Here is a 14,993-nt window from a genome sequence, read left to right as displayed (position 1 = left end):
CAATTTCCTTTGAATTATGAAAAACAACCTCACTCCAATGGACTAGAGAGAGAACAAATGCACAACAAGCAAGTGATATGAGAGAAACAGTTGTTTCTTGCTTGATTGATGCCAGGGTATCCAACAAGGAAACTACTCAATTTACCACTAACTACTTTTGCTAGCCATCAGTTGTTAAAAATTCAATTAGCTTTTCAATGCCAGTTCAAGCAAGCAAGCAAGCAAACAAACAACCCACTTACCCAGTCACAACAGACCTTAGGAATTTAGTGGCTCTTTCCACAACTTCCAACCATACAGATGATACAGTCCCTTCGTCAAAAAGGGATGCTTCTGGTAATGCTCGGAGTGCATCAAGAGATTCTTGTAACAATTCACTGCAAAGGTCTGCATCCTCACCTACCAACCAAGATAACGTAGCAGTTACCTCACAGTATGTACAGGTTGCACCTCCCAAAACCAGCAATCTCTAGTCTGGCAACATCCATGGTCTGGCACGACCACAGATGTTCCTGGATCAGAGAGCCCAGTAGCCTAGTGGCAGGAGGGCTATCCAGAAGCGGGACCAGGCTGAAGCAGCGGGACAGGGCAGGAACTGGAGCTGGTGGCAATCCTGAGAAACCCACAGCAGAGGGACTGGAGCCAGCAATAGCCCCCGCAGCTTGTGACACGGAGACCAGCAGCACCCACAGTGCAAGACAGTGGTAATGCAGAGCCAGGGCCTCGGGCAGCCTGTGGGAGCGGGGCCAGAGCCTGTGGGTTGCCACAGGGCAGGAGTTTGAACCATCAGCAACAGGACCAAGGCCAGAGCCTCAGGCAGCCTGTGGGAGCATGGGGCCAGAGCCCACAGGCTGTCATGAAGCTGAAGCCCATGCCCTTGATAGCCCCTGGGAGCCCGTGGCAGCAGGACCAGGATCAGAGCCAGCCCATGGCAGAGGTACCAGGAGTGGAGCCAGCAGCAGACTGTGGCAGTGGGACCAGAGTAGGACCTGCAGAGGAGCAGCATGGGGCTGGAGCCTGTGGCAGCCTGTGACAGTGAGGGCAGCGATTGCTAGTATTGGAAGTAGTGAGGGGGCCCCCCGGAGCCGGCAGCGCTGAGGGTAAAGGGCTATGGGGTTGAGCTATGGCAGGGAACCTTCTCTGGTCTGGAAAATTCCCTGATTTGGTACCAGTCAGGTTCCAAGGGTGCGGGACCAGAAAGGTCCAACCTGTACTAAGTAGCTAATTAAGGATACATCAGTACTTTCTCAAAATCATTCTGAATGTGAACCTTAGAAAAAGCAAAATCCATGGATACATGGATATCCATGTGATTAATTTTCTATGGATATTTCTATGGATTAATTTTCATAGAATAATTTTGGCTTGGACTTCAAGGAGTTCCATAGCTAACCATCAAAGCACCCCACAACACAGTAGAAGTATTCTTGATTCATAGCCAACAATACGAATCTACTCAGTTGCCCTGTCAACCTGTCCCATTATTTATTATTTTAGACACATTTTTAGTATTCAACTTTTATTTAACACCAGCACCCTAAAAACAGTTATTTTTAAAACAATTAAAAACCCCATTTAATCAAGATTATGTCCAAGATAAAGGACTGTATACGAGTACAGAGCCACTGGCTCCCTCTGGAGTTGGGCAGATAAGTAAAAAGCAAAACGCCATCACCTAAATTCCCCCTAAGATGCATGGGTGTGCAGTTTCCTATTAATCCCCACACAAGGGCTCGGGGCTACAGCAGGGAGAGATCTCTCCCAAAGCCCTAAAGCTGTTGGGACTGGGAGAGAGGAGACATGTTCTTTTAAAACTAATTTTGCATACCATTGTGAAAAATAAGGCAAAGATAAGATTACAAAGCAGACTTTACCTGACCTCCAAGCTCTTCGAAGGAATGCAAATGCAAATGAAAGTGCTGCTCTGGATCCCACTCGTGCAAGTCCTTCTACACCTTTGCCTACAGGCCTAGAACTAAGACAAGAAAATTTAAAAAAATCAAAATGCTTTAAGAGAAATTTAAGTTGTTTAAATGTTAAAGCCAGCATTAATTTCCATTGCCCATCCACCAAGAACCTAATTTTAAAATAAGTCAGATGATGGACTGGTATCATATGTGTTGCCTGTTGCTAAAACCTACTACTACTCTCCATAAAAAAGCTCTAATTTTAGGTCTAACAAAAAAAATTCTCAAGTGGTACTTATTTAGTTGTGAGCAATTTAGAGCAAGTGTTAACTAGTGAGAAGACTCTAGCCACATGAAACTGTCATTGTATTGAAAACCTTCCTCAGAGTTTCAAATTATATAACAAAATGTCGGTTATAAATTTAGCTTAGGCTCCAAACATGGACTCTCATTATTGATGTGACTTCCAAAAACCACTATGAATAAAAATATTGAAGTGTTTTTGTTCTTTTTATAAAAAAAATTAAAGCTCAGCATTCCTGTGCTTGTGCAAAAGAACATATTCAAATTGATACAGTAAGTGAAAGTGAGTAGGATTATTATTCCAATGAATTCAATAAAGTTAACATGGTGAAAAAGTAAAAATTGTATATATTCGAATTTTTAATTTTTAAAGCATTAAAAATTAAACTGTTTTAATATGTTAAATATCCCTTTAGTGAATTTGTAATTCTACGTATGCAATCAGATTTCTGCTAAGTGTATGGTACTGTATTTATAGTCTACTTCAATTGATTTTCATTTTTCTTTTTCTTGCAAACCCACCTCTAACTTCTGCCTCACTTTTAATATCAAGATCCATACATATTTTGACATGACTGTTCACACCCTGAAGAATGACCCTAAAAGACAGTTCTTAACATAAGCCTTCTCATCATTACATGCTTTTGAATGGTCTTCCTGTAGTCATGTCTAGGGCAGGGATGTTAAAGACTAGTTAACTACCCAATAAGCATTTGCTTATCAGATAGTCTTTTGTCTAGTCAATATCTTCCCCACCCCCTGCTGCCTCTGAGATAGAGGCAGCAAAGGGGGGAGGAGTGCTTAAAAGTGGCAGTGCCTCACAGCAGTGCTGCCCCTTTGAAATCCTAAGACAGCCCCTATGCAATTCAAAGGGGCAGCCCTGGAGCCTGGGGCTCCTCGCAGCATTTCCCCGGAATCCAGGATCAACTGGGGGAGTTCCCACCTGACCCCGGCTCCTAGAGGCATGCAACGTAGCATGGAGCCCCCACTGGGGACTCTTGTACATTTCAAAACAGGCACATTGCATGCAGCCCAGAGACAGCAGGACTTCCTGCTGGCTTTGGACTGTACACCAAGTTCTGCATTCCTCCTTTGAAATGTACAATAGGGGCTCTTGCACATTTCAAAGGAGGAATATGGAAGTGCCTATTGGCTAATCAACAGAAATTCCATCGATTAGTCAATTATCCACATTTTAACATCCTTAGTCCAGGACTGCAGCTATGTTACACCTGGGATATCTTCTGTCCAGCACTATATTCAACCTGGCTCTGATACACCTTGGTTAATCTATACCCAACAACTTTTTCTCTTTTTCCTCTCCCTCCAATTACTGATGCTAAGCACTAATAGTTTTGTTGCTTCTCTCTCTTCCAATTATCTTTTGTGATGAGGGTCAAAAACTTTACTTGCTAGTTCAATAGGGAGTTGCACTGTCACCTGAAAGAGAAAAGGCTTTTACATGGCACTGTTATAGCTTGCATTACAAAGACATTTACATGCCATATATGCTAAAGATTCTTTCATCCCTTCATGTTTCAAACACCATTCTATAGGACATGGGTCCATGCTGATGACTGGTTCTGCTCAATAATGACCCAATGCAGTATGAACCAACACATGTTCATTTCAGTCATCTGAGTCAGATGCCACCAGCGGAAGACCTGTAGTTTCTGCACTGGAGTATTGCTCTTTTAAAGAATGCTCCCCATGCTTTGTCCCTCTCAGATTCTGGAAAAAAAACATTAGATTCTTAAACCTTGGTTCAAGTATTGGAGCTATTTTTAGACATCTCACACTGGTACCCTCTTCATGTTTTGTCAAATCTGCAGTAAAAGTGTTCTTAAAACAAAGAATGTGTGCTGGGTCATCATCCAAGATTGCTATAACATGAAATATATGGCAAAATGCAGGTAAAGAGAGTGGAAGACGCACAATTCTCCAGCAAGTAGTTCATTCACAAATTTAATTAACGCTTTTTTTTTTTGTAAGCAATCTTCATAAGAATGGAAGTAGCTCCTCTGGAATGGTGGGCAAACATGAAGGGGTACGCAAACCTGTAGCGTATCTGGCACATAAATGCCTTGCAATGTTGGTTACAAATGTCCCATGTGAATACCAGTTCTCATTTTCAGGTGACACTGCAAACAATAAGCAGGAAACATTACCTCCTGCAAATGTAAATCAACTTGTCTGTCTGAGCAATTGGCTGAACAAGAAATAGGATTAATTGGACAGTAGACTTCAATGATTTACAATTATTTTATTTTTTAAAGCAGTTATTTTTGTACATTATCATGAAAGGTAAACTTACAAGTACAGTAAACTTCTGATAATACGGCACCTTTAGGACCCAGGGGGTGCCAGATTATCAGATATGCCGGACTATCGGAAGGGGGGCTATGAGGGGTCTGGGGTAGGGTGGGGAGGGGGGTGCGGCACTTCAGGACCAACCCAGCAGCACCCCAGCTGCTCTGCCCCAGGCATCCCCAAGTCAGCCACTGCTGAAACTGACCAGCGGCTGACTCGGGGAAGTCCGGGGCAGAGCAGCTCCAATTGTCTGGCTGCCTGGAGCACTTCCGGGTTCCATGGAGTGCTGGGCTCTCAGGAGTGCCGGACCACTGGATGCCGGACAACTGGAGTTTTACTGTATAAAATAAGGAGATTGCAGTGTACTATCCGTATGAGATTAACTGAAAAATACTATTTCTTATGGGGTTTTTTAGAGTACAAATATTTGTAAATAAAAGTAAACAAAGATAGTTATCGATGTACACTTTCTATTTTGTGCAGTAATTGAAATGAATATTTTTTTAAATGTAGAAAACATCCACAAACAATAGAATGCCATTTATTTAAATATTTAACAGTGTAATTAATTGCAATTAATCTGCTGATTTGCTGACTGCACTACTTAATAGCATTCATTAAAATATGAACATATTATACTAATTTTTATTTTTATGAAAAATTACATAAAAATAAAAAGGCTTCACCTTCTACATGCAAAATGAGCCCTATTGTTTCTCTTAAGAATGACAAAATTGTCCTTCCTTTCGGTTGCACATCAGAGATTTGGATTACCCCAAGTTTTGGGGGGTTTTCCCTAAAAAAATGTCAAGTGTGATTTAAAAAAAAAAAAATGATGCTTGTCTACTGAAGTCATGACTGAGGCCAAAAGATTTTAGAAAGCCAGACACTGCTGCTTCAATACGTCACTAAATCATTCATAAGTACACTTTCCTTTAAATACATTCCTGCAAAAGTGTAGAAATTAATCAGATAAATAAATGCTTTCAGTTCTAATAAAATTTCAACTTGAGTTGCCCCACACTCCTATTCAAATACAGAATACCTCTGCCCTCCACTGACACCATGTCTGTGAAACAGAATTAGCACATTTCTTTACAACAGGAAAGTAACTGGTGTTTTCTTCTTCAGTTACTGTTTTGCCATATCTGCAGCTACTCCCTTTTAACATTTTCCCCTGATATCAAGATATGTATGTCAAGGTAAACTATTTTTAAGTTTACTTTTTTTTTTTAAATTGCAACCTTTAAAGTGTAGCCTATGCAAGTTAAGTATATTCTAATAATACAGCTACTAATGTCATTACAGCCATGTGATCTTCCTTGACGTAGTTTCTAAACAAGCCTGACTACAGCTATCTAGAATGACACACAAGAAACATCTTGGTGAAAATATTATTACAGCTTAGAAGAAATTTCTGACATAGAAATGCACTGAAATGCAAGCACAGGGAAATATTCAAGTGTCAACACAAGACCAAAGCTGTTGCCTCAGAGAGGCATACAATACCTTTGGCATGTGTAGTAAGTCCAGAAGGAAAAATAAACCAGAGCTAAGGCCTCTCACATCAGTGAAGTCACAAAAAGGTGACTCATATCTTTTTTAAACTGATCCAGCAACAGAACAAGCTTCTTGTCCAGATCTCATTACCTTTTCTTGTCTGCAGAAGGCAGAGGAATACTACTGCTTTTCCACTTAACCTTGACATTCTCCTGAAGAACAGTTCTGTTCAATGCAATGAAATATCGTTCCAGGACAACTAGCCTCTGTTTCAGCCGCAGAGCCGAAAGAGTTGTTGTGGCAGTTTGCGTGGCTAGAACTTGCTGTTCCTTCACCAGCACATACAGGCACTCTTTCAACTCATTCACATCTGAAAGAAACATGGCAGAGGAGTATTACTATTCTGATACAGTGAGATGTACACAACATGTAACAGAGTTCACAAATATGAAAACAAGTAACCTGAACAATTTAAGGTGAGCAGGCATTCTAACATTCAAGGTTAGTATGACAAGGAAGACATTTTTTCACTATGCAATTTTAAAAAAACCGACAACCTTTAAAGTGCGTTCTGTATGCTATGCAAATATATTCTAATAATACATTACTACTGTCACTGCAGTTAACTTTACTCCATCAAACTCACTTAGTCTTCTTACATAACGTGTTAGGGATAGGTATATGCTAAATACCCAAAGTAATCACACACTCCACATACGATATGTACAATGGCAAAGTTAAGGTTATTAGGGCGAAAAACTATTTGCTTACTTGTGTGAATTGCAATAGTTCATTAATGTACTCAATATGTATTATAAAATGTTCTAAATAAATGACTTGGCAAATTTCTATCTTCTAACAGACCTTGTGAACAGTGCTCTTATTCAAAATGGTAATACACAGAAACCTGTTGGGGAACATTTTAATTTGCCCAAGTACACATTAATGGATCTAAAAGTGACTATACTATTACAAAGCAATTTCAAAGAACAGCTGGAGAGCAAAGCTGCAGAACCTGCCTTCACTTGCAAATTTTACACCTTTAATCAAGGTTTGAACAAAGACCTGAAGTGGATGGGCTGCTACATTCAACACCCCAATGACATCAAAAGCTCAGTATCAGGCACTTATAGCCCACTCTATTAGCCTTATTTAGCATGAACACTCTAATTGACAGGATTTTTTTTTCCTTTTCTTTCCCTCCCCACGCCCTCTTTTTCTATTTATTTGTACCTCTGGACCCCTTGCTCAATCCATCTGAAGTGGACTGTGCCCACAACATCTTATGATATGATCTACTATTTTTTTTGTTAGTCTCTAAGGTGCTGCAGGATCATTTGTTATTTTTTTAAGTTTTTTCAGTGTTCTTATGTGCAGCTAACAGCCTTATATAAAGTCTGTTGCATGCATTTTGTGTGCTGATACACGTTATCTTCTATTACTTAGTATTTATAATGCAATTCTCAGTAGCTCCAGGATCACTGCCAAGGACTGCTGAGCTTATAAAACAAGAAGCGTTAGAAATTAAAGTGTAACTGGAGAACACTGCCAAACAAAACATGTTTCAGGATAAGTATGTGCTACACTATAGAGTTTGGAGCAGTCCAAACAGAAAAGGCACGGTCAAGGAGTTCACAAGCTAATGACAAGTGGGTGGGTGAGGGAAAGGAAACATGTATACTGTAAAGATATATTAAATATAATTGAGCATGCTTATTCCTATGGCAAATTTCAATAGAGGTTTATAAAGTTTTTTAGCAAGCTTCTCTATCAACTGTTTAGTGACTATAACCATCTCATGCTGCTTTTCACTAAACTATAGGATTCTTACAATGTTCCAGCCTTGCCACTTATCTAGCTCCTAGTTACAAACTGAAGTACTTTGTTCTAATGAACTTATGAGTACTTAAATCCAGATTATGGCACAAAAAAGCTCCTCAACCAAAGGGCAACGGTGTTTGCTAACAGCTGTGAACAGGGCTTCAAGAACTACATCTCCGGTTTGGGGAACTCCATTTCATAAAATATTGATATAGTACACCCCTCACATTGTAGTCATGAGAGTTACATAATCTCCCTGTACATTCAGATCTTTGCACTAGAATGCATTTCATATATGGTCTCATGTGACATCTTTGCACACACAGAAGCAAATTCAAATGGATTTTTCTGCAGCCATATCACATTCCAAAGTCACATCTAATTTGCCATCAGCATCACCCTATGCTCATTTTCAGCAATCATCTTTTCAGGTATTTCCATTCCCTTGTAGGTGCATTTAATTTCCTCACCCCAACCTTAAAAAGAATACTTTGCATTTATTCATATTCATTATTTATTTAGACATGAAAATGCTTGTAGCCAGACATCCTGGCATCATTCACACCTTTTTTTTAAGCTAGTAGACCAAGAAACCAGCAACAATCTGTGTTATATACAACTATAATTATATCTTATAACAAAATAAAGACAAGGGAAAGTCTCTCATGTTCTCTAAATACTAATCATTAAGTAACTCACACCTCAACAAATGTCCACTTAGAAATGTGTTACATAAATTTTCCTTCGTGAAATATGCTAAACACCAGAGGAAATTTACAAGATATGATACTTTTATGTTACTCAAGAAAACCAAAATAAGAGTTGTTGAAAAAATACAGGAAAAGTAAAAATATTGTGAAGTGAAATGCACTGAGACTGTATGCCAGGCTACTTACTGATGTTACCATAGCATCCCAATCTTTATTTAGTAAACAAAAACAAAGGGAACATTTTGTAATGCATGGCCTTCTTTATTTCAGAGTTTCGTAACAGAACGTCTTTGAGATTGTTTATGGGAGGCAGCAAGTAAAGCTGACCTGCCAATCTGAAGAGGTAACTTCAGTATACTCCTTACTCGCCCAAACAGAAAAACTTATCACTTTCCAAAGGCCAACTCAAAGATGCAGTAGTGACTTAAAAATAGCCATCCAAGAATAACTTCTGCATTTTAGATGATTTTATTAACAGTGGCCTCTTTGGCAGCTGATTTAAATATGTGAATTTAATCATGCCCTGACCCAACTTTCCCGGATAGGTTTTCCAATATACTTTAAATACAACCACCTACCCTTCCTTGAATGGTCATGGAAGATGAATGAACATCCCCACAGGAGCTCTGGTTGGGATACAACATCTCAGGGAATTCTCATTTAGATATCCTTGTAAGCATTAGTAAATGATTCCTATATTTAGGCAAATTAGTTTCTTCTTTCAATTTAAGGGTTAAGTACTTTTGAAGCCTGTTCCTTCTGCTACTTACTGAAGGAGAAGTCACTACTATAAGATTTTTGATCTGAGATACAGGATCTATATAAACATGGCCTCTGGAACCAGACTCAACAGGTCTATAGAGAAATGGGGCATGCATAATTCCTAACAACTGACAAAAATTAAATAAGTTGGGGCTCTCAGAGCAGCTTCCATTAACAAAAAAATAGCTGTAAGCTCTAAGAGGAAACAAATTTTATCGAAATCACACACACACACACACACACACACACACAACACTATATATAGCAGGAAAAAAAAACTTAAACACATGGTCCTGTAGCACCTATATACAGTACATATATTTTGTTGGTCTCTAAGGTGCTACAGGAACCACACATTTTAAAAGTTTTTTTTAAGTTACAGACTAACGTGGCTACCCCTCAGTCTTATGTACAGTGATACATTCATGGAAATAACCGCACAAGAGCTGGAAATCACCGAGTACCAGGAGGAAGACTAGATCCCAACACCACAAGTATTTATCTTAAAAAGAACTAAAAATGTAAGTTTTACACCAAGACAGATTAAACCCTCAGTAGCATTTACTGCTTAATATCTAGAATACTGCGTAACTACCCAAACACTGACTGCAAGTGCAATTATGCTAGAACAAGGCTACATTCAAGGCTGCCCATTGTGCGCACACACACACAATTGTTACTGCAATGGAAACTTCGAAATTAGTTCCTAAATGTTTAAGCACAACATAACGGGTATAACCTGTACACATAACAAAATACCTCATTATCCAATGTATGTTTTTAACAGCCAGCAACTGATTAGGCAAAAAATGTTACCAGTTTGGGCTCTAAATACCTTCAAGGTTCTATTCCATTGTGTGTAAACTTAACTTAAAGGCATCTGACCTCACTGAGATTCAAGTTCTTTAATGTGAATCCACAGGAGTTAGAATAAGATTTAAGAATACTTAATACTTTACTACTTCTCCGTGATATTTCTCTAGCCTCATAAGGCTTCAATTTTGTGGAAGTTTTCTCCAGAAAAATCCACCTTCAGGAAGGGATTATACATGAAATATTTCAATCCAACAGTAGTTCTGGAAGCAATGAAAACAAGGCAATGACTGGAACAGTTATTTTAAACTGCTAAATGGTAGCTGTAATTTCATCCTGGCAGATTCTGCAAGAAGTTCAGACACCTTAGAACTGACAGAAATAGTGATTATCTGTTTTAGTAAGAGCAGAATATTTTAAATGATCCCATATACACACACTTTTGCTCACTTTCAATCTTCCATTTGCTCTGCAGTTCCCATGTGAGGAAATCACATTCATCTTCAGAAAGATTTAAATGTATCAGATATGATCAGGAAATTGGCCATTAATTTTAACTTTCCCAAATTATTTCAAATCCAAATAGCAACCTATACAATATTACTACCAAAGAACTAAATATACTGCCAAAACAAACTTGTTTATTGATAAAATACAGGACTATGTAGCACTTTAAAGACTAACAAGATGGTTTATTAGATGATGCGCTTTCGTAGGCCAGACCCACTTCCTCAGATCAAATAGTGGAAGAAAATAGTCACAACCATATATACCAAAGGATACAATTTAAAAAAATGAACACATATGAAAAGGACATATCACATTTCAGAACAGAAGGGAGAGGCGGGGGGGAGGAAGGCCAATGTCTGTGAGTTAATGATATTAGAGGTGGGGAAAGGTAGATGTCTGTGAGCTAATGGTATTAGAGGTGATAATTGGGGAAGCTGTCTTTGTAATGGGTAAGGTAGTTGGGGTCTTTGTTCAGCCCCCCGCGGAGAGTGTTGAATTTTAGCATGAATGACAGTTCAGAGGATTCCCTTTCAAGTGCAGATCTGAAAGTCTTCTGGAGTAGGATGCATGTGATTAGGTCGTTGAGACAATGTCCTTTCTGGTTGAAATGGCAAGAAACTGTTTTTTCTTTGTGATCTTGTCTAATATCTGTTTTGTGGGCATTGATCCTTTGGCGAAGTGTCTGAGACGTTTGTCCAATATACATAGCAGACGGACACTTTCGGCACATGATAGCATAAATTATATTTCTGGATGCGCAGGAATACGTATTCTTGATCTTATAACTCACTTGGTTAGGTCCAATAATGGTATCAGCAGAGTGAATATGTGGACAAAGCTGGCAACGGGGTTTGTTGCAAGGGAAAGTACCAGGGTTGGTATTAGTGTGGTATGTCCTGTGGTTGTTGGTAAGAATCATCTTGAGGTTAGGTGGTTGTCTACTGGAGATTATGGGTCTGTCTCCCAGAGCTTCTTGGAGTTTAGTATCCTGTTCCAGTATAGGCTGTAGTTTATTGATAATGTGTTGGACAGGTTTAAGTTGGGGGTTGTAGGTGATGACAAGTGGTGTTTTATTGTTGGGTTTTTTTTTTTAATTGTATCCTTTGGTATATATGGTTGTGACTATTTTCTTCCACTATTTGATCTGAGGAAGTGGGTCTGGCCCATGAAAGCTCATCATCTAATAAACCATCTTGTTAGTCTTTAAAGTGCTACATAGTCCTGTATTTTGTTTCAGCTACACCAGACTAACACGGCTACATTTCTATCGCTATTGTTTATTGATAGTAACCTATGATTCCATTTCAGCTGAGGGCAGTGTTCTATCAAAAGGGAATTAAGCAAAAAAGTTATTACACAATATACCAAGACCATGATACAGAGTCCACTCTAGCACATTTTACTTCTATAATTATTGCACAAATCCTGGAGTCATGTTACTTAGCTACACTACAGGCAATATGAGATAAATTCTTTAGGCTACCACTATGTAAGTTATCAAACTGTGGTCAACAGAGCACTTGTTGATTATCTGTAGGCAGATAGTTGTTTTCCAAGGGTATGTGCTCTTCCTTTCCAGTGGCTTTATTGCTTTTTAAAAGACAGCTATTACATAGCTTTCTAATAATACTTCATGTAAACAGCTGCCATGAACAAGTAAAATTGTGAATAGGAGGGCAGCTAGACTATGCAATCACCTCTGTTTTAAGTTTTGTCTGATACAAAGGGGTTTGAGAACTTCTGTTGTATTGCCGAGTGTAGCAAAGGAACCTGCAGTATGTATGACAGGGGTATATTTCAACATATAAGTACCCAAAAGGAGATCAAACAAACATTCCCAAAAATCTATTTTAAGAATGTAGCAGTATACATGACTGCACCTGCATATACATAATAAAGAATTAGTTTGAATTAAATATAACAGGGACATTTTTCCTCAATAATAACCAAGTTTTGGATTTTCCTTTCCTACAGGTAATAGCTGAAATGGTCTTACTGGAATTTGAGGAAAAACTAGACAGTTACTTGGATACCAGTTATCTCAAGATATGAATGTGATTAGATGCTTAAGTATGACAAGTCTTGTTAACACAAACTTTGAAGTGATTGTCAAATACTTATCCACTGGACATTTTCTTTTAACTTCTTCAGAAATGTTGAGCAATAATCATACATTAAAATAAAGTGGACTATAAGTAATTACAGTAAACTTCTGATAATTCGGCACCTTTAGGACCCAGGGGGTGCCGGATTATCAGATATGCCGGACTATTGGAAGGGGGGGCTATGAAGGGTCTGAGGTGGGGTGGGGTGGGATGGGATGGGGGATGCCACCCCAGACCCCTCATAGCCCCCCCTTCTGATAGTCCGGCTCTGCCCCAGGCGTCCACGATTCAGCTGCTGCTGCTCAGTTTCTGGCAGATGTTCCAAGTGAGGCACTAGCTTCAAATAATTGTCAAAGTTGTGATTTGCCAATAAGGCAGAGTAGTTGGCCATCCAGAGTGCTAATGTGGCCGATGAGTATACCTTACGTCCAAATAGGTCTAAGCGTTTACTGTCCCTGTCCGTGATCGTGTTCTTGTATTGGGGGGCTTTGGCCCTCTGAGCAGCATTGACTACTAGCAAATTTGGATGCGGATGTGTAAAAAGGAAATCTGTTCCCTGAGGGTATGTTTACACCTGCACCCTAGTTCGAACTAGGGATGCAAATGCAGGCATTCAAAATAGTCAATGAAGCGGGGATTTAAATATCCCATGCTTCATTAGCATGATCTCGCCGGCGCACTAGTTCGAATCACAGCTGATTCGAACCAGGAACGTATTAGTTCGAACCAAACCCCTTGGTTCAAACTAACGTTACTCCTTCTCAGAGGTGGGCACTGACTCCCTGCATGAGCCACATTTCTTGAATCCGCGAGACCCCCATATACTGAAGTGATGCATTTTTTTTTTAAATGAACTGCAGACAAATAACTATTAGAACTACTACTAAAAACTAACGAACTTTTGTTTGCTGACAGGAAAAACCTGAGGAGAGGTAGCTCGCTCCGCCTGCGACCAAGGACAGTTAGGAGGAACTGGCGGGAGCTGGACTGCGCACGATCAGAAGCGGCGCAAAAGGCACGAGATGCCAGACACGCATGCGCGGTCTGGCAGACTACTGTTGACAATTGTCCGACCTGCGGTACCGGGATGAGCCCGACACCTACAGTGGAGCACCCACAGGGACACTGTTCAAAGAAGAAGAAAAGCCTCTTTCAAAAGAGGCTTGTAGTCTAGACGTAGCCATAAAGTAATAGAGAGGTAGCACTGTTAGTCTGATCTTGGTAAAACAAAAAGGAAAAAAAATTATGTAGCACTTTAAAGTCTAACAAGATAGTTGATTAGGTCATGAACTTTCATGGGGCAGACCCACTTCTTCAGATCATATTCTGAAAGTGAATTGGCATGACCATATATAATAAAGTTCCATAAAGTGTGGAATTTCCAGGCAATTTTCAACATAATACAAGTCCAGAAAGATTTCAAAACTGTTGCTACAGTAACTCACTGAATCCATTCTGGTAATTCTCATCTTCTCCAGCGTGCACTGCCTCTAAAGTGACTTCCCAATGCAATTAGCTTTACTAGCAGTGCCAGAAAACAAGACACAGTATGATCTAAAAATAGCAAACTTGCCCCCATATACCTTAAATCCCTTGGAGGCCTGTGTAAAAACAAATGCTTACAAACATTTGACTGATTAATTCACTGCTAGTTCAAACCAGTTTTGACTACACAAGCAAACTATCAGTTTTATTTTACTTAAACATTTCTTGCTCATTTAAAGTTAATATGCTACTGCTTATTCCTATCTTTTCTATTTTAGGCTACTGAAGGCTGTTCAAAAAAATGAAGTCACAAAACCAGAAATGTGGTATTTCTGCTTAAACTCATTTTAAATGTGTACTGTACATCTGATTTCAAATTCTGAATGGAACTGAAATAAAGTTACTGTAACCTTGTGTATATGTAGCATTTCTTGTTTTCATCAAATGTAATGCGACTGAATTAGGTGTTTTCCCCCTGACTTTTATAGCTGGGCTTTTACCTGTGTAAGTGCTATATCAAAGTTTTTGGTTTTCTTTTTAAAGAGAAAAGACAATGATTAATATCAGATGGCATCAAGTAAATGTACGGAATGACAATAGCTTTGAAAGCAAATTAAAATAGATTAATTTAGCTTACTGATCGTAGCTTTATTTCCTCAACCTTTTTCTTAAAGCATACTGTACACTTTTTTTCTACAAATTGAAATGGCATTTAAATTCAGGAGAAAAGTGGCATTTTTGGGTTGAGAACAGTAACAAGCAATGTA

General features: G+C 39.1%; 1 protein-coding gene across 5 annotated transcripts in view; it reads right to left on the bottom strand.

Annotated features, from left to right (window-relative positions):
* The window catches only part of HERC2 (HECT and RLD domain containing E3 ubiquitin protein ligase 2), a 201,837-nt gene that overhangs the window by 162,605 nt on the left and 24,239 nt on the right, over positions 1 to 14,993 (bottom strand). For 4 of the 5 annotated variants that reach the window (XM_075916267.1, XM_075916303.1, XM_075916286.1 and 1 more), the window contains exons 5-7: positions 6,171 to 6,390; positions 1,875 to 1,975; positions 243 to 399 (exon numbers count right to left, since the gene is read on the bottom strand). In XM_075916267.1, coding sequence (XP_075772382.1) covers positions 243 to 399; positions 1,875 to 1,975; positions 6,171 to 6,390 — 478 coding nt within the window. The remainder of the gene's footprint in view (positions 1 to 242; positions 400 to 1,874; positions 1,976 to 6,170; positions 6,391 to 14,993) is intronic. The other variant, XM_075916295.1, reaches the window with a different exon arrangement.

This window comes from Pelodiscus sinensis, chromosome 1 (assembly GCF_049634645.1).
Source record: "Pelodiscus sinensis isolate JC-2024 chromosome 1, ASM4963464v1, whole genome shotgun sequence".
In the NCBI taxonomy this organism is placed as follows: domain Eukaryota; kingdom Metazoa; phylum Chordata; order Testudines; family Trionychidae; genus Pelodiscus; species Pelodiscus sinensis.
This window is presented reverse-complemented; position numbering and strand designations above follow the sequence as displayed.